Below are 27,768 nucleotides of genomic sequence, written 5' to 3' on the forward strand. Positions count from 1 at the left end.
TATGATTCACTTACTATTTTACTAACAAGGATATCATTGCATTTTTCTGTTAAATAGAAATATATTGATGAAAACAATAAAAACTGAATAAACTTACATTATTTACACTGCATAACTTCACCTACAGCAGAGTCCAGGTTGTTATTCACATTGACACAGCAACATGCAGTACAGACAGGGAGGTCATACTTCGATTTATATGTTGTAATTTACAGTGAATGTTAGCAGGTGGTCCTTCGGCACAGTTCTGCACCAACTGTTCTTTATTTTCACCCCACTCAATCTATTTCAGAGTAAGATTTAAAGCTCTCAACAAAAGCTTCCAGTGGTTTACAGATGAAGTCTCTATGAGGAATTCAGGAAGAATGCAGCTGGTGCTTGCTGACAGGGCGCATGTGAATCACCTCGTACACATAATCTAACACATCAATTATCCAACACTTTCCTCCCTGGGGTTTCACGAATGCAAATAACAATCACAGAAGCAGCTTCCCATTCACAGTGAAGATATCTAAAAAAAAAGGTCAATTGCAATGGGAGATCAAGTCATGCGAATGAAGCAGCTTTTCCCACTTGGAATTTGCAACAGAAACTTAACAGCAAATTGTTAAAAGACAACGAAAGATGTCACCTTCATTCATTCAGCTGTGTTCTGAGCCTTCTCCTCAGGAGATCCCTCACCGGATGGAGTTCACACTCCCTTGTGATTTTCTTAGCTTTAATAACATGATTCTGGATTTACATTTCAAGAAACATTTAACACATGGACGAGAAACACAATGTTTTCTCATTTGCAAATAAAAATGTCTAACAATATGCAATAAATCCACTCCCTATGTTTTCAATGTCCTCTGAATAGCAGGAAGAATGGATGATAATGGTTCACTGAGCCCCTTTTGGAATGAATGTGTCATCTTTAGCCCATCCAACCACATTTTGGAAGCTTCTCCAAACTGAGCTTCACGTAACCAATAAGATTCTTGCAGGTTATGACAGTGTTCCTTCGAACCGGGACTGGAACACGAGGTACGCACGTCAGAATTCAGCATGAAGAGCAAATCTCAGACTTGCCAACAGTGTTCAACATCTTTGTTTTGCTTTGAATAACTGCACTGAGCCTCGAATCTACTGAGTGCGCTTGAATTACTCATTTTTCTTCATCTGGTTTCCAAATGAAGTTCTCAAAACCCCAGCATGATGAACTGAAGAAGACATCACAGCATGGATCACATGCACACTCTGTCCATTGCATGTGTAGAGGGCATTCATCCAAATCGGTCTATGGTTTCGGACCCCAGCTGCTCTTCCCCTTCTTTTGGCCTTTGAATTTCTCTCCATTTTCATCATAATATGAAGATGACTCTAAAGATTTAAAAAAAGGTATTTAATGTGTTGGAACAAGCCTATTGGAGGCAATATTTCAAAGGAGCCAAACCAGTAACCATTAAGCAGGTCACTACTTAAAACAGACAGAGAAGCATACAGGTTTCACTCTTACATTTTAACTCTTTTAAGAGGATTATTCTCTTGTCTCAAGAGAAACTGCTGCCTCTTGCATTATAATGAAGATACACATGGATGAGATGAATTATCAGTCCTGGCCAGTCTAGCAACAGTTTAGATATCTCGCATACAGTTCTGAGAAATAGCAATGTGATATAGTGTGCAAACATTTTGCAAAGCTAGCCCACAAGTTCCATTTCTTCCTTTGCCAATATACCTTCTATTATAAGAAGCAAGATATTATAAAATTAGCAAGAGGCTTTATTACATCTCTGCATTGTATTCTTAGATTTATTAGTCCAGAAATTCATTGGTTCCCTGCTTCCGATGGATAACGTACATGGAATACTCTGAGGTACATTTTCATATGCTGTTGCTCCCCAGAGCATAAGAATACAGGATTTGGGAGCAGGAGTAGGACATTCAGCCCATCGGCCTGCCCACAATTCACTGAGATCATGATTGATCTGGTTGCCTTGCCTTTTAAAAATCTACCTATATCTGCTGTCAATAAATTCAATAACCCAGCCTCCATTGCTTCCTGGAGAGGATACTTCCTCAGACTAATCACCCTCTGAGGGAAAAAAAGTCTGCCCATCAAGTCAATAAGACCTCTTATTCATAAGTTGTGTCCCCTTGTTCTTGCCTCTCCCACAAGTGGAAACATCCATCAGGTATCCACCCCATCAAATTCCCTCAGGGTCTCATATGTTTCAATAGGATCATTTCCCATTCTTCTAAACTCCAGGAGGTATAGGCCCAACCTGTTCAACCTTTCTTCATAAGGTAAGCCCTTCATCCCAAAAATGACTCAAGCAAACCTTTTCTGAAACTGTTTCCTAATGCAATTATATATGTTGTTCAAATAAGGAGACCAAAATTGTACACAGTATTCCAGATGTTGTCTCACCAAGGTCCTGTACAGCTTTGTAAAGTTTCCCTACTGCTACATTCCATTCCCTTTGCAATAAATGGCAAAATTCCATTTGTCTTTCTAATTACTTGTTGTACATGCACACTAACCTTTTGTGATTCATGGAGCTGGACACCGAGATCCCTGTGCACCACTAGGTTCTACAACTGCTGTCTATTTACAACGTATACTGCTTTTCTATTCTTCTTGCTCCATGAACATTCAAGGCAAGTGGCAGAATTATGGGAAATGGGCACGATTCAATGGAAACTTCTCGAAGTGTCATTTTGAGTGCATTTGTTGGGGTATTCCTCAACGGCTGCATTGGCGAGATCGCGGCCCATATTCAACAGCACCTAGTCCCACAAATGAGCCCCCACCGGATTCTTACCATTACTGGCTGTCTCCCTGTCTGATTCGCCGGACTCGCGCCTCAGTTTCTCACCGCTAACAAGAGGGAGCTGCTTTTAACGCTCCCTCATCACTCACTCCCAGTCAACACACATGCACAGCAGCGTTCAGACCTGCTCCTCACTTTGGGGATGCTGACCTGGCCAGGCTTCTCGAGAGCCTCTGTAGATGCAAGACGGGACATCCTGTTCCCCTGAGGGGGTCGGAGGGTCAGCAGCAGGGTCACCAATACCGCTTGGGAGGCAATGGCAGCGGCTGTCAGTTCAGGAGCATGACCAGGAGGACTGCCGTCCAATGTAGGAAGAAGACCAATGAACTCCAATTAAGGGGCACTTTAGCGTGGCCAGTCCATCTACCCTGCATACCTTGAGCGAGTGAGACCCATGCAACACGGGGAAAATGTGCAAACTCCATGTGGGCAGTGGGGCGGAGGGGGGGGGGGGCAGGATCGAATCCGAGTTCTCAGCCACCGTGCTGCCAGCAAATGAGAGTTGCTGCCTTTGGGGTTGGAGGATCAGGGGGTGATGCAAAAAAGAGCGGAGAGCAGGAGCAGATTGAGAAGAGGGAGGAATTGAGTACTGCGCAGAATTGGATCCCAGGAAATTCTTCCGCTATGAACTTCGCTGAGGAGCAATATTTCAAATGGCTTCACTTCACAAAGGAGACCATCACTATGTATCACCTGCTATGCCACAACCTGAACTACAAACCAAATTGTGTGGTTCTCCAGGTGATTGTGGCCTATAATTGTATACAACAGGCTCTTCCTATGTGACAATAAGTGTAATCAGTGGCATCTTCTGCTTGCTCCCAATCATCAACCTGGGCACCTTTTCAAATCAAACTCCCTCAATGGCCAGCTTCAGGAATGCCTTCAGAATGCAATTTAAAAGGTTGAAAGATGTGAGGAACACTTAGCTGAGTTATTTTAAAGTAAATGTGCTGAGTTTTACCTTCACATTCCGGACAACACTTATGTTGTCGCTTTACGATGTTCTCACAGGTTAGAACTGGACACTTCTCTCGTTGACACTTTGTGGACCCTTCCTAAAATTTCAAAGCAAAACACAATCATTGGAATTTGCTACATCATTCTTTCCCTGTTTGGCAAGTCACTTTTACATTCAGTGGTACCAATTTTATTCTTAATCCCAACCCGAACTACATTGGTGTCCGCTTTGGCTCAGCATGACTACTCTTGCCTCTAGTTCATGAAGTTGTAGGTTCAAGTCCGACTCCAGAGACTTGAGCACAGTCAGTATAGCGCAAAGGGTGTACTGAACTGTTGGCCATGCTACCTTTCAGATAAACTGTTAATCTGGGGTCTTGTCTACCCTTTCGGGTGAATTTAAAAGACACTATAGTATCATTCAAAGAAGAGTCACTGAGTTTTATCTGGTGCCTTAGCCAATGTTTACCTCTTAACCAATATCAGCAAAACATATTATCTGATTAATATTTCATTGCATTTTGAGGGATCTTGCATTGCATAAATTTGTTTCTGCGTTTCCCTATTCCAACAGTGGCTACACTTCAAAAGTAATTCATTGGCCATGAAGTGCTTTGCGTGATCAGAGGTCCTCACAGTTACTTAAATTTGCAAATGTTCTCTTTCTTTCTAAAGAAATCTCCGAAATGATGGATAATGCATTGCATTTTAACTATTTCATAAACAGTTAACCTTTTAGAAGGTTTTCTGAGGTTCATTTGAGCAAATGCCCATTTAGTATTCGCTAAATAGTTTCAATTGATTAATTTGCATCGCTGTAGATCGATCCTTTAAAGATCCCCTACAATAAAGCAGTGCCTCATGTACCTCATTGGCTCTAATGAAAACGCTTTGGTTTACTTTTCCCTCTTATTTGACTTCTCTCTGCTCTCTCGCTCTCTCTCCCTCGAAGATATACATCAGTTAAAGCCACAGGACAGCAGTTAGATTTCCACCAACACTGCTCTCAGTCAGCTAGACAGAAGTACAGTTTCTAATTTTCGTCCTTCTCAGTAAGGACGCTCTGCTTTCTGTTTTATGCCCGCTGACTTCAATGTGACCAATCTCTGAAACTCAATAGAGTGGGGACTGAAACAGCAATCCAGTCCAACACAGTGCACAGATGTTTTAATGTACCACAGCATATTGTTATTATTTCTTAAGTGGACTCACCAAAAACATACATGAATTCTTATTGCATGGAACGTCCATTATAATTATTCATAAATCTCCCAGAAAATTGTTTCTTTGCAAACCAGTTAAACAAATTACGTGTTTGATGACAACAAATTTATAAATTCTTAAATAATAACTCAACATTTCAAGCAATATCAGCACTTTTGATGTGGTCTGAGGTACATGATTCTTAATGCTAAATGGAATACCTACATCACACCAGCAAGTAATGCATTTCATTTCCCCAAACGGAGGAACTTCAGGATGCCATTTATTATTGTTCGTGTAAATATGACGCCCAAATTTGCAGGGTCTGGGCCCATCGGCCTGCATCATGTCTGTATGGTCAAAAGGGGTAATCTCTGTAACTGTGGTAAAAAAGCAAATTTCAGAAGCAAGTTCAGGGTATCTATCCACAACTATGTACAGTTTATTTCTTGATGGCCATGTATGTGGGTACTCTGGGGTACGTTTAGATAGGTTGCTGATGTTGCCTGACACTAATATTTGGGCAAATGCCCATTCAATCGTCACGAAATAGTTTCAATTGATTCATTTGGATCTCAGTAGATAGATCCTTTAAAGATCCCCTACATTAACACAGTGACTCAAGTACCTCATTGGCTGTGAAGTACTTTAAGATGTCCTGAGGTTGTGAAAGGTGCTACATAAATGATAGAAGAAAATTAAACCAATACAAATTACTAACCTGGACACTCCTTACAACAGTCGGACGCATTCCTTCTAATAGGTTGGCTACAAGGCAGGTGAGGGCATTGAACCTTCTCACAGTGAACCTCCCCAGTTGCCCCCTATGAATGAAGTATAAATATATTTTGATATTAAATTATATATAATCTATATTAATATAAAGCATCACCATGTATCATATTGGAAACTTCAGCCAATCAATAATTTTTCTTCTTTTTTAGTTTAGTAAAATTACTTCCACTATATTAGTTTACATTATTGGTAATTTCATTCTTAATCAACATTTCCAAAATTGTGCCTACTATAGGTTACCTCGAAGAGTCCTGTCTCCCCTCTTAAAAATTGAGACTCCTCTGACCACTATCCAATCCTCCCACATGCATCACATCCCTTGAGCTCTGAGCAATCATTTCTTGGGCCTTTGCACTTTATTCAACTCCTTCAGGATTCCAGGTTGTATTCCATTGAGTCATGGCATTTGGTCTTCCCACAGCTTGATTAACTTAATTAAAATGGGTTTGAATCCCAGCCCTGGGTCACTGTCCGTGTGGAGTTTGCACATTCTCCCCATGACTGCGTGGGTTTCACCCCCACATCCCAAAGATGTGCAGGATAGGTGGATTGGCCGTTAATTGGAAAAAATTATTGGGCACTCTAAATTATTTTTAAAAATTAACTGAAATGTTGCATTTATCCATCACAATATCACACACCGCACTCTCAACCATTTCCAGAGTCACTTATCACCAATAGAAAACCAAACTCTCTGTACTAGTGCAAACTGAGTTCACACCACAGTTCTACTAACTTGATAGCAGCAGAATGGAAGCAACTGTTGCTGTGAAGAACTTCAGCGGACATTATATTCACTGATCAGATATTGCTGATGTCAAAATAATTGTTCATTTTATTCACTTCCAAGTTCAAAATGTTCTAACAGTAAAGTTTTCATGAATTATACTGTTTTAAATTTCGAAGAGTCTGAATGAGATTCTTACCTTACAAGTGCACACTGCACATTTCACATAGCCAAAGGGTGGTACAAATGGATGCCAGGTTGTCCCAGCAGGATGCCATTTCTTGTCCCCATCAAAATAGCAGCCTAAAATATAATGTGATTGACAGTTCATTAGAATAACTATAGCTTCATTTGGTCTCTCAAGGATCTCCTAAACTGTTTCTGACAATAACTATTCCAATGGTAAAATTCTAAAAACAAACAATCCTTCTTGGCAAGATTGCATAAATGTTCTATAACTAATTTCAGGTTGCTCTCCCAATTTTGCAAATGTATTTATTTTCTCTCTTTTGTAGAGTATTCTCAGGGTCATGCATCATTGCTTGGATGTAATGTCAGTCATGTAACCTGTTCCCAGCCCTCTGCTAATGATTGGGTCTCTGAGAAAATGCTTGAGAGCATTCCAGGCTAATTTGCCCATGGGGCTTTATTCCTTCCTGCCCACAGGGGATCAAGAAGAGAAGAGTGCAGCATCTGCTCTACATCTTCTCTGATGGCATAGCTAAGGGACTCATCATATAAACTAAAGCCACCTGTCTACTAGTCTATAGCACTACACTTTGGGATCCAGACATGTTGCATTTTTGTGCCAGATATAATTTATTTTAATTTTTCCAATTTAAGGAGCAATTTAGCATGGCCAATTCACCTACTCTGCACATCTTTGTGTTGTGGGGGTGAGACCCACGCAGCCACGAGGAGAATGTGCAAACTCCACATGGACAGTGACCTGGGGCCAGGATTGAACCCGGTCCTCGGCTCCGTGAGGCAGCAGTGCTAACCACTGTGCTTCCGTGCCGCCCCTTGTTCTGCCATATATTAATCAACAAATTATAACAGCACATCAGGAAGTATGTTCACTTAAACAGCACAAAAGATGAAGCGGGAAAAATTCTGTTGTTTCCATTGGTATAATCAGAAACAAACAGCAAAGAGCCATAAGAGATTGCTGAAGGGAAAGGGGCCATTTAGCCATCCCCATGCAAGCATTTTGGTGGAACAATTCTAAAAGAGGTGGCTAAATTGATAATGGGCAGAGTTTAATGTGTCTCCCGGAGCAAGATATGGGGTGGGTGGGGCAAGGCAGGGTGCTGTAGGATTGGAAGGGAAGATTAGGTGGAGTGCCCATCACTTTCCTGACACCGTGGCATTCTCCCAACGATGGGGATGGTCGAGGATAGCCTTCCCATACAGAGGCTAATTAAGGCCCACTTCAGGGCTTTTTCCCACTGCTACGTGGGGTGATTGCCCAACAAAGATTGGTGGCCATCCTGCAGGTTTCCTATGGCCCATGGCAGGCCCCCCCAGTGGCCAGGGCCACCCCGATAAAACCCCTTCGCCTCCACCCTCAACAATGAATATCCATTTCAACAGGCTTCCTTTAGCTGGCCTCAATGGGATTAGGTAGGCAGGTCAGGAGTCTTTCATGCGTCGGTGCAGACTCAATGGGCCGAAGGGCCTCTTCTGCACTGTAATATTCTGTGACTCTGGATGATTAATAATATTTTTAAAATAAAATCATATTATATCCTTACCTTCAACCTGCTCTCGTTCTGTTTCCTTTTCATCTTTTATTTCTACTTTATCTGTCAAAATTATATTAAAAATATCAAAACCAAATAAAAATCAGCATTTCCAGTGCAGTAGAAATAGATCGATATTTTCAGCAGCTATGAAATGAATTAAATGTTGTCACATCATTTTGTACTTATGTACATTCCATATTTATAATTTGATGTGAGCTCACTGATACAGCAAATTATGTTGCATCACACACAGCTATTGAACTTTGAAAAACAAATGACAATAGTGTGCAATATAGAGCGTATAATTAACTTGTAATCTGCAGAGAAAGGAAACGAGTACATGACTTAGAATCTAAGGGTGGAATATTAAAGCATACGGAATACTCTCCTTCATTGGCAGATGTTTAGAATATAAAAGTAAGAATGCAATGTTGGAACTGTATAAAACACTGGTGTATTGTGTGTAGTTCTCGTTACCACATTACAGGAAGGACCTAATTGCTCTGGACAGGGTACAGAAGAGGTTTGCACGAATGCTGCCAGGGATAGGAAAGTGTAGCTACGAGAGATTGGATAGGTTGGGGTTATTTTCCTTGGAACAGAGAAGGCTGAGGGGTGACTTAATTGAGGTGTCCAAAATTGTGAAGATAAGAGATAGTGTGCACAGGATAAAATTGTTTTCCTTGGTGGAGAATTCTAGAAACAGGGGACATAGATTCAAGATAAGAGGTAGAAGGTATAGAGGGGACATGAGGAAGAACCTTTTTAACACCGAGGGTAGTGGGAGCCTGGAATTCGCTACCCGAGTTGGTGGTGGAGGCAGAGACCCGAAACTTGTTTAAAAAGTACTTAGATCTGCACCTTAAGTGCTTTTAACCAAAGGGCTATGGACCGGGTGCAGGAAGGTGGGATTGGAAAGGGCACCCAGGGGTCCTTGGGCTGACATGGACAAGATGGGCCGAATGGCCTCCTTCTGTGCTGTAACTTTTCCATGTTTCTATTATGGCCAATCGCGGTATGGGCGACGCTGCCACCAGAATATGTCACGAGCCATTCAAAAGTCCAGCATCTTCGGTGGGACCAGAAAATCCCACCAGCAGGAGGGGCTGTAAAATTCTTCCCTCAGCATCCCACCAAAGGGTCCACTCGTTTGACAAACCACTTCTTTCAATTACAGCTACCTTTCCCCCCCCATTTTGTGCACAGCAGTGATGGGTTTTGACAGCTATTGTTATTTGACTAGCATATTACATCCCACTGATTTAAAACCTACCTTGGCAAACAGGACAGCATTTATCTTCAGCACGAACGACTTCCGAACAGTTCAGAGGAAGGCATATGATAGGGTCACATATTACAGTCCTTTTCTGAAACAGGGAGAAGGTATGCAAAATTTGAATGAATGTGGCCATGCTAAAATGAATTAACAAAATAAATCAAAGTAACACTTCACGTCACTCAAGCTGACTCATTATGTCACCTGGCAACTACAGATGGAGCATTTCCTGTCATAGTCTGGTGCCCATCGAGACCCATGCGCTCGCTGCTGTCCTTCAAAAAAACAAGAATTTGGATCTTTCTTCAGCTCCTCTGGATCAGGTTTAATTTCCTGAAAGAGACCATCTTCATAATCGGGTTCCTTAGGTATAACAAATCCTTTCGACTCGCACTGGTTTTGAATCAGCACCTGAACAGAATGACAGTTTTGATAAGATCAACAATGATTTTGAATTTGGAGCCCTGTTAATAATGATACACAGCACAAAACCATGGTGCATTTCAGCTATTGGGATTGACTACCTGGGTTATATCCAGCTCAGGGTTTTATTGAAGTTCAGATTTTCATGGTGAGATATTTCAATTATCACATTATGAAACAGCCCATGCAAAATATTTCTGTTGTACCTTACTATCCATTGTGCACAAACAAATGACTTTTTACACAATTTATTCAAGTGAATTAGCTCTGAACATAATGACAGTTTAGCACAGGAAAATGCTGAAGTTTAAGGAACATTCAGCAGTTTATTAAATGTTTTTCTTTAACTGATTTTTCTTTAATTTTCCACAGCAAAACCCTTATTTACACTGTTCTAAGAGTACGTTTTCAATATTAATTTATACATACCGGACCTCGTATCTCTCCTTTGGGATTAAGTTTTGTGCTAACTTGAATAAATGCAGTTCCTCTGTTAAGATGTCTCAGAAGTTCAGTGCTGATATCCTTTAATATTCCTTGAGCCTAGATGACCATTACAAAGTAAGTTAATTAGGCTTATGGTGAAAATCAAAATATTGCCATGTCAAAGAAGGACAAATGACTTGCTGAGCTATTATTGAAAGTCCAAAATAGCACTAATTAACTATACAAAGCCTAAGATGCAGGGAAACATTATTTTGAAGAAAGGCAATTCTAACAACATAGTTTAGTAATCATTCACATCTCATTTGGACACAACCAGAGGGAGTCAGGAGTTTTGATCATTAAAAGGGGCTGTGAAGAGGAGTAAATATAGGAGCGAAGCAGTGTGAAAATCATGAATTGGTGGAATACATATAAATGCTCTTGAAGGGTGGATTAGATCTGTTTAACCAACATCTGAAGTTTTTCATATCTCTTATTCTTAAAACATGAAAACAAAAACAGGCTGAAACTGTCAGTAAGGGTTAAAAAGAACACCGTCTACAGGACTGCTTGGATCAGCAGACCACCTGGAGTTGGTTAGAAGAGCACCATCATCTGTTCATGAAATTTCAATAATATTCTTTGTTGACATTTCCTTAGGACTGTTATTATGGAATTATGAATGCCTGGCACCTTTGTTTTGCATATAAAATTAAAAATCCTATATAAAATCATTTATTTAAAAAAATGAATGCTTGGCTGCATTTCATAAGCTATAATTATCGCAGAAGGATGTTCTAAGTTCACAGTTTAAAAGCCCATTAAAGAATTAGCGGCCTTTGATAAGTTTGCTTGTTTTCATATGAGACTATACATTTGAGAAGAAAAGCTTTTTAATGGGTTTCATGCATGAGACAACGTTGAGTATTAAGGATGTATAAATGAGAGTTTTATTAGGTTGTTAGAAGTTTACTTTTTTCACCTCCAGATGGCTCCTGAGGTCTGTCAAGTGGCTACTGGGTGAGTGGCTATGGAGGTGCATGGGTATATGAGGGGCATGGGGTGTAGGGATGCATGAGTTGACTTGGAGGGGCCATGGGAGAGCATGAAGGTGCATGGGGTAGGTGGAGGAATTAATTGGCATGAACGGGCCACGGTTAAGAGGAGTGAAGGATAGAGGGCCGTTGAAGGAGGGCTTCTAAAACAACAAAGTACCAGGGAATCAAACCGGGCCTTTTAACTTGCCTCGGCATTCACCTGCCTCTATGGCTGGCAAGGATCTGCTTCTGGGATTGGAAGTCTGACACAATTCTGCCTTCATCTCCCTGGAGTGAAAATTGGGTTAAACAGGGCCCTTTGAACCAAGGCAGATCTGCCAAGTTGTCCCCCCAGTCGTGAAAATCTGGACTATTCTGTCTGCATAGGATAAGATGGTCAAGACCAACGACCCAGTCACCTCATAAGAATCAACTGGACAGGAAATTATGTTTGAAGTAGAACAGTTTCTGCTTTTTTATTCACATGTTCTTCTATCCTCTACTGAAGGTGCTTAATGTCTGTTGGGGTAGGATTCCTCAAGCACTTGGAGACCATCAGATCCCTGATCTAGTGGATATTCTTCATTTGAGAATCTCAAGAGAGAGATTTGGCAGGCTGCCTCAACATGGGTCCAATCTGTTCTCACTGGACATCCATACATGACCACTCTTGCAACCATGAGATCCAGAGTTGGAACCCCAGCTGATTTAACTCTTCTCACAGATGATTAGACAATGTTAACACTCAGACTGCAGCAAAGCTGAGGTCAGCAAACTCCGAACCAATCAGAAATCAACGGAATAATTTAATGTGTTAGTTACACATTGTTATTGTTGTCGATGAATAACTTTCTCAAGGCAACTGTTGTAACCTGCACAGATCCTATTGGGTAGGGACAATTGGTAACCCCATGGATCTTGGGGAATATGAGTTGTCACGATTAAGTTGTCACATAACCTTTTCTGTTGTATAAATAGAACCGGCCAGTTAGGTACCAGCTAGAGAGAAGACCAGTAGCAAAGTACTTGTTCTGTGTAAGTTAGTGTTTTTAAAGTTCAGTTTAATTTGACTCAGAAACCCGTGTTGAACTCTTTGTGGCCCTCACAAAAGTAACCTCATGAAAATTCTGCCTCTAGTCAAATTCCCCCCAATCGTATGGTTGCATGATTTTGAACGTTTTGTACCTCTGATCCGTAAAAGCCTTTAAGGAGGCGCTTGTGTTCTCCGCTGCTATCATCCATTTCCCCAATCTCAGCAAATCCATGGAGGTGCGCATTAATGGTAATATCTTCAGCTTTGTTAAGGCCAGCCACAACTATCTCATAGTGCAGGTGGCAATGTTCATCCAAGGACACCCACGCATGTCCTGCTGAACCAGTCTTTATTGGAGGGGCCACAAATTGTCCAGCGAGAGGAATCGGAAGCTCTGTCGAGGAGAAATTCCGTGTGTTAGTATTTTTAGTATTTTGCATCGAGCTGAACCATGAACAGGTTGAATTCTGTAGTTTTATCATGGAACCCTTGACCTGTCACAAGAGGTAAAAACAGACTATGCAACCGTAAACACAAAATAAAAGAGACCAAATGCAGAAAAAATTCATGAGAATGGTTCCAGAGATGAGGTAACTTCAGTAACGTGAATAGATTGGAAAAACTGGTATTGTTTTCCTGAGAGAAGAAGTTAAGTGGAGGTTCGATAAAGGTGTTCAAAATCATGAAGGGCCTAGACAGAGCAGATAGAGAGAAACTGTTCCCATTGGCATAAGGGCCAAGAACAAGAGAACACTGACTTAAAGTATTGACAAACGAACCAAAGAAGCTACGAGGTAAGATGTTTTTATGCAGTGCGTGGTTAGAATCTGGAATGCATTGCATGAGAGAGTGGTGGAGGCAGATTCAATTTTGGCTTTCAAAATAAGTTGGATAAGCAGCTGAAGGGAGAAAGATTCTCACAGCCAAGGGTAAAGGGAAGAGCAGTGAGGCTAGCTAAATTGCAGAAAGCCGCGAAGGCCGAATGGCCTCCTGTGCTGCAATCATTCCATAAATACAGCACAGGTTTGTCAGCATTTCAAAGGAAAACACAGCTAATGTTTGTGGTCATGAGCTCAATCAGAATTGATTGGTTAAGGCAGCCCCTTTGTACGTCCATAAAGAGGCTTGTGTGACCATAAACAATTCTGATGAAGCTCTTTCCTCAACACACTATTCTGCTCTTTTAGATGCTGACTGACCCATTATGCAACACAGTAACATTTTGAGTAGGAAAAAACAAGATATTCAATGAATTGTCCAAACCACCCATCTGGTTACTCACTGTGAACTAATAGCCCTGAAACCGATTTACTCACAAATATTTATCTAGTCGACATTTTAATATATCATTTTGTTCTGTTGCACCACTCCCTGCTGGTGATCTATTACATATTTCTATTATCTTCCAATTGAAAGTTGTTTTGTCTAAATTCCTTGTTTCCTTTTGATACCCTTAACTTTGAGCTGTGCCCTGAAATGTTCTGCCCAACATAGGGACTTTTCTGAATTTGGTTCTCCCTTATTAAGGAACATTTTAAAAAATCTCAAAAGGATTCCTGTCGCCCTCCACTGAAGTCAGTAATGTCTCAAGATAGTTTGTCTTTTCTTTTAACTTAGCCTGCTAAATTTAGCAACACGTCTTGTTGCTTTTCCTGGACTGCCTTTAACATCTTCTGTATTACAGAGACCAAAACTGAACACAGTACTTCAGATGCCATCTCACCAAAGACAGATAAAACTTTAAAATCACCTCTTTTGATTTCCCAGCTCCAGAACCCAACAGTTTCTTTAACTTTTCTGACTGCCTCTGAGCTGCTAATAGAAAAATATCCCAAGGCATTTGACTATGTTAAAAGTGCTAGAGAAGTACAAGTTTCTCATATATAAATATATATTGTAAATATATATAAATTTTCTAGTCCAATCCGTTGCAGGAATCGTGTAGGATAGCGGAAAATTTGACAGACCAACAAAATATCCGTTGACTTTGGGCAGAGATTTCTGGTCCCTGAGTTCCCAGTCCTGTTCTGTTATTTGAAACCTGTCACCTTGTGATATGCAGTCTACATTCTCACTTCTTTTACTCAAACTTAGAATATTACACTAATGTGCATTGAATATCATCTGCCAACTTTCTGCCCATTTACCAGCCTGCCCAGATCTCTTCGGGTCATTGCTCATTGGATACTCCCATTGACATCCATGAACTTCGGCAATTGTCCATCCACCGAGTTATTTATAAAACTTACAAAACAACTAAAACAGCAACACAGGCCTGTGAGAATCCTCGGGCAACTGGATAGCAGTTTGATACTTCCCCGTGCACCAACACCCATTTGTTGGCTATCTTTCAGGCACAGCCGATGCAGCACAGTACTTAGCCATGTATCCCATGAACATACAACATGACTTTTAGTGCCTTTTCAAAGTCCAAATTGATAATCAAAGAGAAAATGCTGGAAAATCTCAGCAGATCTGGCAGCATCTGTAGAGAGAGAAAAGAGCTAACGTTTCGAGTCCAGATGGCCCTTTGTCAAAGAATTATTATTTGATAATAATCCATAAATTGGTCAAAAGAAATCTGCCTTTTCTGAACGCATTCTAACCAGCTTCTAACCTTCCATGTGATTGATCATCAAAACCTTGAACAATGTTTCCCCATAATCAAAGAAAGGCTCACAGTCTTTCTGATTTGAGGGCACAGGCCTTGCTACTTTGCTAACAGACAAGAGTCACATGCAGATGATATCTGAATACAGCATTTTCTTTTTTTATTGCATAAATTAAATCGAACATATGAAATCACAGGATTACTTCAGTAAATGTATTTTTGTGTCAGATTTCTAACTTTGAACCAATGCTTTGAACCAATGCTACCGTAAAATGGGCATCTAGCTGTCTGTCCACACTCAGCTAAACAGTTGTAGACTTCTTATAAGGTATGACTTCATTTTCCTTACCATAGTATCTTGCTTGAAGCCCACTATAGAGTAAAGAACTGATTTGTCCTCTTAGCTCTCCGGCTTCATACTCCTTTGTTGCAATGTTGATAAAAAGTTCATTCTGCAACAGCATATGAATGTCTCTAGCATTTAGCCGATTGCAAACTCCAATCGCCTAAAATCACAAAAGGGAAAGTTAGAATTTAAAACACCAGTAATTATTTATCGATGACTTTGTATTTATTTTTTCAAGAGTACTTACAAAACTATTCCTGTAGTCAGACGTTATGTCGTGCAAAATATTACGTTTATTCTTGCGTCGAGGTTTAGTTTCAATTGTGAGTCCTATGACTTCAGTAGCTGTGCCGGCTACTTGTACCTGTAGTAAAATAACAAAAGTGCCACAATTATTTCCCAGTAATGCGTTCAATTGGCTTTAGCCAAATATTTGGAATCGCCTCCAATTGTATTTCAAAGTATAATTGACGTGAGTACAAATCATGAAGAACAGAGTTAGGTAGACAATTTAGAAAATGTACACATGTAAAAGGAAGAATCCATGTCATTAGAAAAACTGTTTTTAATAGTTTTTTGTGCAGTTTCTTACACAATAAACTGGAACAAAATGTGTAATTTTTACCTGGAACTCTAGGGTGCCATTATCATGCAAAATAAACCTGGCGGAGCCAACAGCGCCAGTTATAGTCGGAGTGAGAGCATTCCCACCTGATAGCACACTCTGAATAGCTGGTGGAAAGAAGGAAAAACAGTTTTTAAAAGCAGACTGAATATGTTCAACAAGTTGGATTATATACAACAGTACAGCAGGCGAAATTTGTGCAAACATCATTGACCTAGTCTGAGTCACAGAAGAATTTAAATGTTAATGCTCATCAAATATTAACCAATAGGTGGTAAACCTCTGTGAGGGCAGACCGTTTTTTTCCAGTTTTGCTCTTATACCAACCCTCATATCACTCTGAAAATGTTTGGTTCTGATGTAGAGGTCTATCCAGAAATATGGCCAAAATCTCGTCGGACCTTCTCAAATGGAAGCAGTAAGATTTTGAGTAACAATCAAAGCTAGAATTCTTCCCTACAAAATAAAAGTACCTCCATTTGAAAAGTAAATTAATTTATATAGAAGTGCATTAGGATGTAAAAGCCATTAAATAAACATATTCCTTTCTTAGTGATGGTCATACTACTTGGCTTAATTCCTTTAATTGTGCATTTTTACTAAAGTTAGTCCAAACATTACTTTAGATTGGGTGCACTGCTAGAACACTCCAACATTCTGGAGTTAATGCGAGCTTGTGAGACAGACACATCTGGAGCTGCTGATGCTAAAATTCCACTAAGTGTATTATTCAAGCAGCTATTAATGGTGGTGGAAATCATTGGCCCAACATAGGTCCAGTGAGGTTGCAAAAGTCTCCCTCCACTGCAGGAGCCTCACATATGAAAATGAAGCTCTGAAGACTGAACAGAGGATGGTGAGGAGAATATGAAATCTTACTGCTCTTCATTATAAAGATAGGTTCCATGATTTAGTGTTATTTATTCTAGAAAGGTTCAGACAGTGGGAAGTTAATCAATGGGATTGGTTCAGTCCAGTAGGTACATCATCTGGAATGGATAAGGATGGTATGATGAGATTTTAAGTTTATTAAATCTGCAGACAAAGAATTGAATTATGTGCCAGGAATGATTTCTTTTTCTAGCCCTCTGGAACAAACTTCAGCAAATATGGTGAGTTTGGTGAACAATTGCTACGTTTCAGACTCCAAATTTATAATAAAGCATTTGGCTTTCGTGCAAAGTGAAATTGCTTCAATTGTACTTAGTTGCTGTAAATTTGACTGAAAAGCCTCAGCAAACCTAACAAGGCAGCATAAATGCCCCTACACAATTTTACCACAATTTCTGTGGTTGTTCCTCTTAGATTACAGTAGACTAGTGAACTAACCACTCAGAAATTCACCCCCAAACTCGCATGTATTAAAGTAGTTTCCAGGTAACTAGATTTTCCACTTACTATCGCATGTTTTCTTGCCTGTGATGAATCCTGAAATACGATCTGGATTTCTGCTCTCAGTCTCTAGGGCAATTTCTAGCTGGCCACGTGAAAGCAAGAACATTTCCTTGTTACTGAGATCAGTCAACACTTCAGCAAAATCAGAGTCCTGGACAAAAGGAAGAAAAGGTGATTTCCCAGCTTCATATAAATTAATAACATCATTGTGGATTAAAAGGTATTGTGCTCTTAAAAGGCACCAAGTTTTTTAAGCATTAAGAAACTAGCAAACATCTTAAATATGTTGGCATATAACATTTATACCATAAATTACCTCAAATGTGTTATCAAAATTAATGCAGTGCAGCACCAAAACTATCTTCAACTTCAGGACAAACTTTAGGATTACAGTTTTAGAATTATGATCGCAATAGTTAACTATCTATCTGTTAACTTTGAATTGGTGATGTGTCTAATGGGAGTGCAAGTACAATGAAAAGAATTTCAGGTGTATTAAGGTGCAGTAAGGGAGTTACAAGTCCTGGGTTAACCTACACTGGAGCCTAAAGGGCAGCACGGTAGCACAAGTGGCTAGCACTGTGGCTTCACAGCGCCAGGGTCCCAGGTTCGATTCCCCGCTGGGTCACTGTCTGTGCGGAGTCTGCACGTTCTCCTCTTGTCTGCGTGGGTTTCCTCCGAGTGCTCCGGTTTCCTCCCACAGTCCAAAGGTCAGGTGGGTTGGCCATGCTAAATTGCCCTTAGTGTCCAAAAGGTTAGGAGGGGTTATTGGGATAGGGTGGAAGTGAGGGCTTAAGTGGGTCCGTGCAGACTCGCTGGGCCGAATGGCCTCCTTCTGCATTGTATGTTCTATGTTCTAAGCCTGACATGTTTTGTTATAATGCACCAGCTGCTGCACTGTAAAGTTTGGGTAAACAAAGTCTTACATGGGTGCTTATGTTGGCTCTGACTTCTCTCAGTGGTCGGTGTCTGTACAGCAACTGCACTCGCACTGGCACCATGCTACGATCTGCAAGGGAGTAAAAGGACTGTGAGCAAACAATGCTTCACAAGGTTATGTGCAGATAAAGGGGAGCATTGCACTGTGCTTTATCAATTGGTCAAAGCCACAACATGCAACAATAGTAAATAAAACATAACTATCAAAACCTAAGTAGGGTTGTGAAAATCTTAATATGTAGAGCAGTACAGTCTACAAAAACAACAATAGTATTGTCAGATATCTTTTGTATATTATACCAGTTTGGGCTGCTATGATGTGGGATTACATGAAGAGAGAGTGTTAAAAAGCTCCCATCATTTTTTTTGAGCTCGCATTTGAATTCAATAAACTACCCAAAATTCACGGAAATAGTTTTACCTTTTTCACTCCTCTTCAGCAACCCCTCAAACATAATGATGAAATGCAAGTTATTCTCAACATCACTGAGTGTCAACATGGCAATACCTCCCAGTCCTGAACGATCAAGGTCAGTTGAGGCCAGAACAGAACTAAATGTTTCTGGGGAAATAGAAACATGTTAAGTACACTAGGCTCCACAGTACTGCCGATAGTTTAATTAACCAGATGAAAGGGATTTATTTTGCTTTTTTGAGTGTTACAACTTACCAGCGAAAAGTGCCCTATGTTTGACAATCTTGCCTTGGATGCCAGCATCTGGTCGAGGCTGTGTCATCAGGGCAACGTGGAGCTGATCAGATTTGAGAAGTTTGATGTAAGGTTTATGCACACTCCTCCACATGCCACAGATCTACAAAGACATCCATGAGGAAGAGGAATGAGTCAGAGCATGAATAGCAGAGGGGAGGCAGCGGCGTAGTGGTCTTATCGCTGGACTAGTAATCCAGAGACCCAGAGTCATGCTCTGGGGACCTGGGTTCGAATTCCGCCATGGCAGATAGAGAGATTTGAATTCAATAAAAATCTGGAATTAAAAGTTGACCATGAAACCATTGTCAATTGTCGTAAAAACCCATCTGGTTAACTAATGTCCTTTCGAGAAGGAAATCCGACATGTGACTCCAGATCCACAGCAATGTGGTTGACTCTTAAGTGCCCTCAGGGATGGGCAATAAATGGTAGCTCTGCCAGCGATGCCCATATCCCATGAATGAATTTTTTTTTTAAAAATTGGTAATGGTGAAAAAGCTGACTTTTATCTTACCAGATTGCTTTGTGGTGAAATTGTCTTGTGGACTGGATGTTCAAATAAAACAGTACCATCACGGTCCCGAAAGCTAACTCTGATAGGACGGCTGAGTCTACAAAACAGAGAGAACAGACAATTTTCAGATTACCGAGAGGAATTTCCTCAATGACCACTTTTTCATCTATTTGTTAACAAAAGCAGTACATTGATTTACTTCCCCTAATCCCTGCTGTTTATGACTGAGATGTGGACCCAATCCTTTGGAAATGAATGAAATGCAAATTTGCATCCATCTCTAAGGCAACATGCATACGTTTTGTCCTCCTTAAATGTGAATATGTATCAGGAAATGTTACTGAACACCTGGCATTCCCCCAAAGATCCAATATAAGATTATACTTTTTAAATGACCTAATATTTAATAGTGGAATTCAGGCATTTGTTGAAATCCTTAGTGAGAAATCAATTTGATCAAATAGAAAGCAAACGTAAAACAGAATTACACAAACTCAAAGACCCTCTATGCCAGGTTTGCACTGTATCCCATTTATGTTTTGCCCATTTCATCCAGTTTTTGCTGCAAGGTAAAATTAAACGAATATAAATCTGTACATACAAAGCAGTTACAAATTCACAGTTCCCACTAAAGTATTTTCCCTGTGGACTCCCCCCCAACCCCCACACCCTGTGGAGCATCACATCTTGGGCCTGTTCAAACAGGCTGAAAGCTCTGGCTGAAGGAAGCCAGGGTAAAATGGAATCAATCCTTTCAAACTGGAAGAACTTTACACCCAGATGCAATGAATCGAGGGTTTTGATAGAATAAGTTGCTTTCCTTTGATTGGGTAATGAAAAGTCATCAATCTACAGAATCATAGAAAATTGTAATTAACATGGCTGCAAACCCCTCGCCTATTTATTCTGTTACACGGGGAGGGGAGGTTAATTGAGTCCTGTGGGAGGGGATGGATGCGGGGGGGATTCATTGAATTCTATTAATTTTTCTATTTTACAATGTCTTATTTGGCATTACCATTTTTATAATTTATATCAAACCCATTAAGTGCCACTAAAATTTATTCTATGCTCTCCCTCCAATGTGAGAGTGAATACAAAGTACGAATTTCGGAAGTGTGATATTCATTGCATCTGTCCAATTCCCCTTTCCCACTCTGCTATCACTATATGTATAATACTTTTCTTGTTAGTTTTGATATTGGATTGCATTTTAACCATTTCCCTTTTTTTACACCTCATTATTTTATTTCTATCTTTTTGCTAATTTTGTACAGGTATACTATTACAGGTCTGCCAGTCAGATGGAATTCCAATTTTCCTTGTATTTGTGTAAACCTTTTATTTTAGCTTGATAAATTTGCTAACTATGGTTACTTAACTACCCAGCTTTTCTCCTTTAAGGGTATGTTGTGGTTTTCTATCGCACCAAATGCTTCTTTCAATACTTTCCAATGTTTGTCTATACATGGAAATGTCCATGAACTGTTTAGCACAGTTTACTATGGTCTGTGCATTTCTCTTCCCTTTTTCCCTTTGTGGTTTGCCTCACTTACATTGAAAATGTTTGTTTGTGACTCTCCCTTTCAAACCTAATATCAAATTCAAATTTGAAACTCAAAATACGATTACAAGAATAACTTGACCTCAGAAATTTTCATCGTCAGTGGCGCATCCATTGTGGTAAAATAGGACCATACGGATTAGGAACAGGAGTAGGCCGTTCAGCCCGGTTCAACCTGCTCCGCCATTTAGTAGGATCTTGGCTGATCCGACATTCCTCATATCCACTTTTCTGCCTTTTCCCGGAACCCTTGATCCATAGAATCCCTACAGTGCAGGAGGAGACCATTCAGCCTATCGTGTCTGCAACGACCATACGAAAGAGCAATCTAACCGTGTCCACCCCCCCTCTCACCCCGCACTAACCCCGTAACCTAACCTGCACATCTTTGGACTGTGGGAGGAAACCCAAGCACCCGGAAGGAACCAACGCAGACACTGGGAGAATGTGCAAACTCCACACAGACAGTGACCCAAAGCCGGAATTGAACCCGGGTCCCTGGAGCTGTTTGACAGCAGTGCTAACCACTGTAGTACCTTGTCTCCCTTTACTGATTCCCTTCATGATCAAGAGACAGCAGCTTGGTACAATAGGCTGAAAGTAATGAGGTTGCATTTTAAGTCTGAATGCAGATTTGAGGATTGTCCCTATTTGTAAATTCAATCACATTATGGTCAGATTGTCGATTAATTTGTTTTGTTACTCAACCTAGTATGATCTGTTTCCTTGTCAGGTTTAAGATAGATTGATCAAGAAGACTGAAAATGTTGGAATACTTTGCAGGGCTGGCAGTACCTGTGGAGGGAGAGGTGGAGTTAATGGGGTTGGGACAGGGTCAATGATGTATCATTCAAACTCTGAAAAGGTCATTGAGCTAAAATAGTAACGCTGTTCTCCCCTCCATAGCTGCTGTCAGACTTGTTAAGTGTATCCAGCAGTTTCTGATTTATTTGGGATTTCCAGCATCCAGACCCTTTTGCTTTATTCTTTTAAAAAAAACAGTCCTGAATGCATTCTGGAAATCCATTACCTTTATTACTTCAGCTGTTCTCCCTGTTTATGTGAAAATTAAAATCCCCTCACTGAAATCCCTCTTTTTCACTATGCTACACTGTAATTGTGTTCTTTAATAATAAGTCCCTTCCTTTTCCAATTCACCTGGTCTGTTTAAAAACTGTCCAGCCTGAAGTGCTGAACAATCATTTGCCCAATGAAGCCCCAGTTGTGGTCAAATCTTTGAAAAGACGGCAGCATCATGTTGATGTAATTTGTGCGCAGAAGTTCAATTCCTTACATATGATCATTTGAGTACAGAACTCTAATGGTGTAACTGTCCCACTTTGCTCACATGTGGATGCTGATCCTAACCAGTGAGGGGGCCACGGTCATCAGATTATGAGAGGGGGACCCCAAGATGCAGTTCTGTAAGGATGTCCAATAAGGGGTTTCCCTTCTCACTTTCAACTAGTTTCAACCTTACCGACTGTCTTCTCTACTCACTCATCCCCAGTTTTCACCATCCCATCTGCACGCATTCCCTGGGCCCAGACATACTTTGTTGGAAGTCAGTGATGGACAACGCCGTGGTTTTCAAGTCAGCTCTAAAATGAACTGAACAAAGCCGTTTCACATGGTTCAATGTAGTCAGAACAGCTGGCCAGGGAGGTGTAATACCACTAGTCAGCTGACAAGAGCGCAGGGCCTGTTGCTGGGGGAGGAAGATGGTAATGGTTTGTTTTCCAGATGTTCAGTTGGTTAGGAGATGTGAAAGAGTGTGCGCTGACTCACTGAACCACAGTCTCTCCATGCGATCTTTCAGTTTTATCTGAAATTTGTAAACTCTATCCCAAGGAGCTCAGCAGGTTTCTACATATATATCCAGAGCTCATTCGGCAGCGACGATCAGATCATAGAATCATGGAATCATAGAAGAGTTACAGCACAGAAGGAGGCAGTTTGGCCCATCTTGGCCATGCCAGCCCTTTCTAAACTCTCCTTCCTGCACCAATAGCCCTGTATTTTATAGCACCTAAGGTGCAGATCCAGGTACTATTTTAGGTCTGCCTCCACCACCAACTCGGGCAGTGAATTCCAGATTCCATACCCTCTGTGTAAAAAAGGTCTTCCTCATGTTCCTTCTCACCTTCTGCCTCTTATCTTGTATCTATGTCCCCTGGTTCTCGAATTCTCTATCAAGGGAAACAATTTTATCCTGCCCACTCTATCTCTTCCTCCTATAATTTTGTACACCTCAATTAAGTCACCCCCTCAGCCTTTTTAACCCCAACATATCCAATCTCTAATCTAATGTTGTGAGACGGGGAGGAAGGGGAGCATCCACTTATTCCTAACATTAATAAGATGTCCTGCTAACTTTTTATAATGAAGTGCCTGGGCGGGCCCTCGGAACATTTTCTATTGGTTTTGATACCGCAAACTGCTGTGTGGAGCTGCCCAAAAGGTATTTTTCCGCTTTGATTTCTGCAACATCCCCCCCATTCTCTCCCCCACCCACCCCATTGGAAATACCTTTCATAATGAATGGCGAATATGAGGTTGGATCTGACCAGGGTAAACCGAGCTTTGGCCACTCCTTTGGATGCTGACGTTTGGCCAGATATCTCCGTGAGCAAAGCGACAAAATCTGCAGAGAGAGAGCGAAAAGTTTGGTGAATTCTCCATCACTAACACCACGGAGCGCTGTCGTCCAAAGCAGACTGTCCCCATGTCTACCTGTTCTGCTGTCATCCATTGAAATGTCCTCCGAGCTGATGTAAGAGCGATCATTATGACTTTTCTGCAAATTGTCCTCTTTTTCAAGAGGAAAATATTCAAATCCATCGAAGCTGAGCTCTGGTTTCTTCTGGGAGCTGGTGGCCTCTGCAAGTGAGGAAGAGTTCAGTTAGAGCAGTCTGGGAGCCTAGATTCACTCTCTTATAGAGATTGGAAAGTTGTAAATGGAGCAGCAGAGTGATTTCCCCTCACCTCTCGGGCAGCTTTTACAGCAATGTCCAGGCAGTAAGACGGGGGCATGGCAATGGAGCTCGGGGCAGTCGTGTTTTATATTCCTGCAGCTAACTTTGCCATGGACTTTACCTCTCCGATTCCTTTGCTATAAAAGGCGTAGATTTAAAACACACTTCTTGTTTGAAAGCAGATCAGAACACGTTAACACAAATAGCAGTAAATAAATCCATTCTAAATAATGAAACCACACACAATATTTGACCTATTGACAATACTGCCATGGTTTGAGTAGATGGCATTGAACATATCGTTTTCCCATTCCTGTTCAAAAAGAGAAATTAACCTTCCTTGCCTTGTCAGATCGAAGAAGCATTTTGCTTTCAATAAAATCATAGAATCTCCATAGTGCAGGAGGCGGCCATTCGGCCCATCGAGTCTGCGCCGACCCTCCGAAAGAGCACCCTACCCAAGTCCACACCTGGGCCCTGTTCCCGCAACCTCATAACCTAACTTGCACATCCCTGGACACTAATGGCAATTTAGCACGGCCAATCCACCTCACCTGCACATCCCTGGAATTTAGCACGGCCAATCCACCTCGCCTGCACATCCCTGGAATTTAGCATGGTCAATCCACCTCACCTGCACATCCCTGGAATTTAGCATGGCCAATCCACATCACCTGCACATCCCTGGAATTTAACACGGCCAATCCACCTCACCTGCACATCCCTGGAATTTAGCACGGCCAATCCACCTCACCTGCACATTCCTGGAATTTAGCATGGCCAATCCGCCTCACCTGCACATCCCTGGAATTTAGCATGGCCAATCCACCTCACCTGCACATTCCTGGAATTTAGCATGGCCAATCCACCTCACCTGCACATCCTTGGAATTTAGTATGGCCAATCCGCCTCACTTGCACATCCTTGGAATTTAGCATGGCCAATCCACCTCACCTGCACATCCCTGGAATTTAGCACAGCCAATCCACCTCACCTGCACATCCCTGGAATTTAGCATGGTCAATCCACGTCACCTGCACATTCCTGGAATTTAGCATGGCCAATCCACCTGACCTGCACATTCCTGGAATTTAGCATGGCCAATCCACCTGACCTGCACATTCCTGGAATTTAGCATGGTCAATCCACCTCACCTGCACATCCCTGGAATTTAGCATGGCCAATCCACCTGACCTGCACATTCCTGGAATTTAGCACGGCCAATCCACCTGACCTGCACATCTTTGGACACTAAGGGCAATTTAGCATGGCTAATCCACCTAACACTGCGGGAGAAACCGAAGCACCCAGAAGAAAACCACACAGACAGGGGGAGAACGTGCTAACTCCACACAGACGGGTTTCCTGTTCCATAATTCAGGTCAACACTTAACCAACGCAATTGTCAACCCTGATTAGCAGGAATACAGTGACACGTTTGTTCATCAAATACACACTCACCTTTGGAGAAAGATGCAATCAGACAGCACCTCATTAGCAAGGTGAGTGTAAATTGAGGAGATGGGTGTCTTCCGAAAAATTGAACTGTGTATTCCAGCGTCAACAGCACATTATCTCTTGCTAATGGGAAATAATACATTGCCTAATTGTTTGTGGCTAATTTGCAGACTAGCCCAAAAGTAAAATTGGTTTATGTTAAATCTGGTGAAAAATTAGAACGTGTTAATTGGTGGCCCTGGCGGGAGCATGGGTTTGCCTGTGGAGTGTGCCTCAGTACCGCGAAGCCCAATTCACAGCCTTCAAAATACCAACTTGTGTTTTACACAATAACTGCAGGAAAGGCCTCCTGTTAAATCTTACAGTGGAACCTAATACGACAGCACGAGAAATAACCTTTCAGGACCCACTGTACATTACCTCATGTTGATTCACAGGAAACTCAATCCAGGCACTTGCCTGTTTTTTTCCAACCCTGAATGCTGTGAAGCAGCCTCTAGATCTCCCAGAGTGAAGGCAATATCTGGATATTGTAATAAAGATCCCACAACATAAATGTGAAGAAAATGAACACAATGTTGTTAAATATTTAAGAATATTGTTGAGGCGACCCTATAACAATAAGATAGACCCTATTGGATCAATGTGTCAATAACTTAGATGTAGGGTGGGTTCCATTGAATGAATGCTGTAAAGAACATCTCATGTTGAGAATATTGCGACGACCCCGTCACCTTTGGAGACAAAGTAAGTGAATTTCCAATTGTAGCAACGCACCATAAAGGGACAGCACTGATTTATAAACTCGTGGGTTCAAGGGACACGTATCCATTCAAATGAAATACAAGCGGAATGGCAGCAAGTTCTACATATAAAAACCCTGTAGGTCGCGATAAACATACCGGCTCGCAGTGGCAAACGACACAATGCATGACCCCGAAGGGCTGTCCCAGATCAGGGTGCCAGGTATCCCGGAGAGCGTACACTTTCTCACCGAAAGAGCATCCTGCAAAACGAAACAAAGGAGAACATCTGAAGGCCCGGCCTTTCGCTTCACTTAAATACTCCCCACCCAGCTCCATAAGACCATAAGACATAGGAGCAGAATGAGGCCACTCGGCCCATCGAATCTGCGCCGCCATTCAATCATGGCTGATATTTTTCTCATCCCCATTCTCCTGCCTTCTCCCCATAACCCCCGATCCCCTTATTGACCAAAAACCTATCTATCTCTGTCTTAAAATGGAACCGTCTCCTCTCTGACAGTTATGAACTTGCTGATCAGCCATGATCACAATGAATGGCGGAGCAGGCTCGAGGGGCTGAATGGCCCTGCTGCTTCTATTTGCTCTCTATGTTACTGTGGGTCCGAATTCAGAGATTTGACGAGAAAATGCGGCGGATGATTTATTTTCCCAAAAGAAAACCTTTTCGGGGGGGCGGCGGTTACATTTCAAGTAAGAAAATGGGCAATTGGGGGAAACAAACTGTGATTAGTTACTGTCACTGCCAATCCATGAATTATACTGAAACATAGTGAGGTTAAGAAACAATTGCGCCGGAGTAGAGTTACCTGCAGCTCCTTTAGAATGGACCTGGTCATCTTCTGCTTGGATGGGTAAAGAAGGAATCTTCGGTCGCAAACCGGCAGCTTCAGACAACTTAAACATAAAAAGTAACACAGAAAGTAGATAATCTGTCTCCATTGTGTCTACTGTATCCAAGGAGTGACAATTCACTTTCTGACTGGGCAATGATACTTTCCAGCCCACAGCAGCCACTTGAGAGGCCTTGAGAAGTTCTCGAAATCTGCGTCAGTCTGTTGTGGCTACAGGAACGCCAAACCTTCCAATGGTGCCTTCTGCCCGCACTCCTGTGTGTTTTATATACTCCGAACACAGAGCTCCGCACATGCATCAAAGTCAACAAAGCCTTAATCACTGGAATATTCCAATGGGCCCATAGAAAGATGATTAGCGGACGCAGCGTGGGCTCCTCTTCAAGCTCACTGGGCAAGTGTTAGCACAATGGGGGGAAAAACAGACCTGGGCAAACTGGGAGCCGTGGACCGAGTGTGTATCTTAAAACCACGAGAACTGTCACTGTGAGATTGAATCTACTGAGGAGTGAAATACACTTTTCCAAAGCCCTGGGCGGTATTTGCATTTTGTCTGAAGCGGAGCAAGAC

At 41.5% G+C, this 27,768-nt stretch overlaps 1 protein-coding gene across 2 annotated transcripts; it reads right to left on the reverse strand.

The window, feature by feature from the left end:
- On the reverse strand, positions 1-27,492 carry chrd (chordin). 2 transcript variants are annotated; one of them, XM_072474260.1, is made up of 23 exons: positions 27,154-27,491; positions 26,483-26,586; positions 24,133-24,259; positions 23,881-24,027; positions 23,677-23,791; positions 19,584-19,680; positions 19,028-19,169; positions 18,779-18,919; positions 18,345-18,427; positions 17,422-17,569; positions 16,024-16,130; positions 15,646-15,762; positions 15,402-15,558; positions 12,594-12,835; positions 10,375-10,488; positions 9,727-9,933; positions 9,520-9,613; positions 8,256-8,306; positions 6,701-6,804; positions 5,701-5,803; positions 5,205-5,359; positions 3,781-3,874; positions 1-1,362 (listed from the first exon to the last, which is right to left on the reverse strand). In XM_072474260.1, exons 1-23 carry the CDS (start codon positions 27,284-27,286, stop codon positions 1,280-1,282), a joined length of 2,865 nt encoding a protein of 954 aa, XP_072330361.1. In that variant the 5' UTR covers positions 27,287-27,491; the 3' UTR covers positions 1-1,279. The 2 variants fall into 2 exon arrangements, with proteins under 2 accessions (XP_072330361.1, XP_072330362.1); XM_072474261.1 differs by lacking the exon at positions 5,205-5,359 and having other exon boundaries at positions 27,154-27,492.
- Between the last annotated feature and the right edge of the window lie 276 nt (positions 27,493-27,768).

This window comes from Scyliorhinus torazame, chromosome 14 (genome assembly GCF_047496885.1).
Source record: "Scyliorhinus torazame isolate Kashiwa2021f chromosome 14, sScyTor2.1, whole genome shotgun sequence".
In the NCBI taxonomy this organism is placed as follows: Eukaryota; Metazoa; Chordata; class Chondrichthyes; order Carcharhiniformes; family Scyliorhinidae; genus Scyliorhinus; species Scyliorhinus torazame.

Bases quoted from the DNA above. Each gene is read 5' to 3' on its own strand.
- chrd (XM_072474260.1), bottom strand. From the start codon at position 27,286: ATGGAGACAGATTATCTACTTTCTGTGTTACTTTTTATGTTTAAGTTG. The intron at 18,428-18,778 runs GTAAAACTATTT...ACTCCCTTGCAG, and splicing joins GCTGAAGAGGAGTGAAAAAG to ATCGTAGCATGGTGCCAGTG. The intron at 15,763-16,023 runs GTAAAAATTACA...ATTTTACTACAG, and splicing joins ATGGCACCCTAGAGTTCCAG to GTACAAGTAGCCGGCACAGC.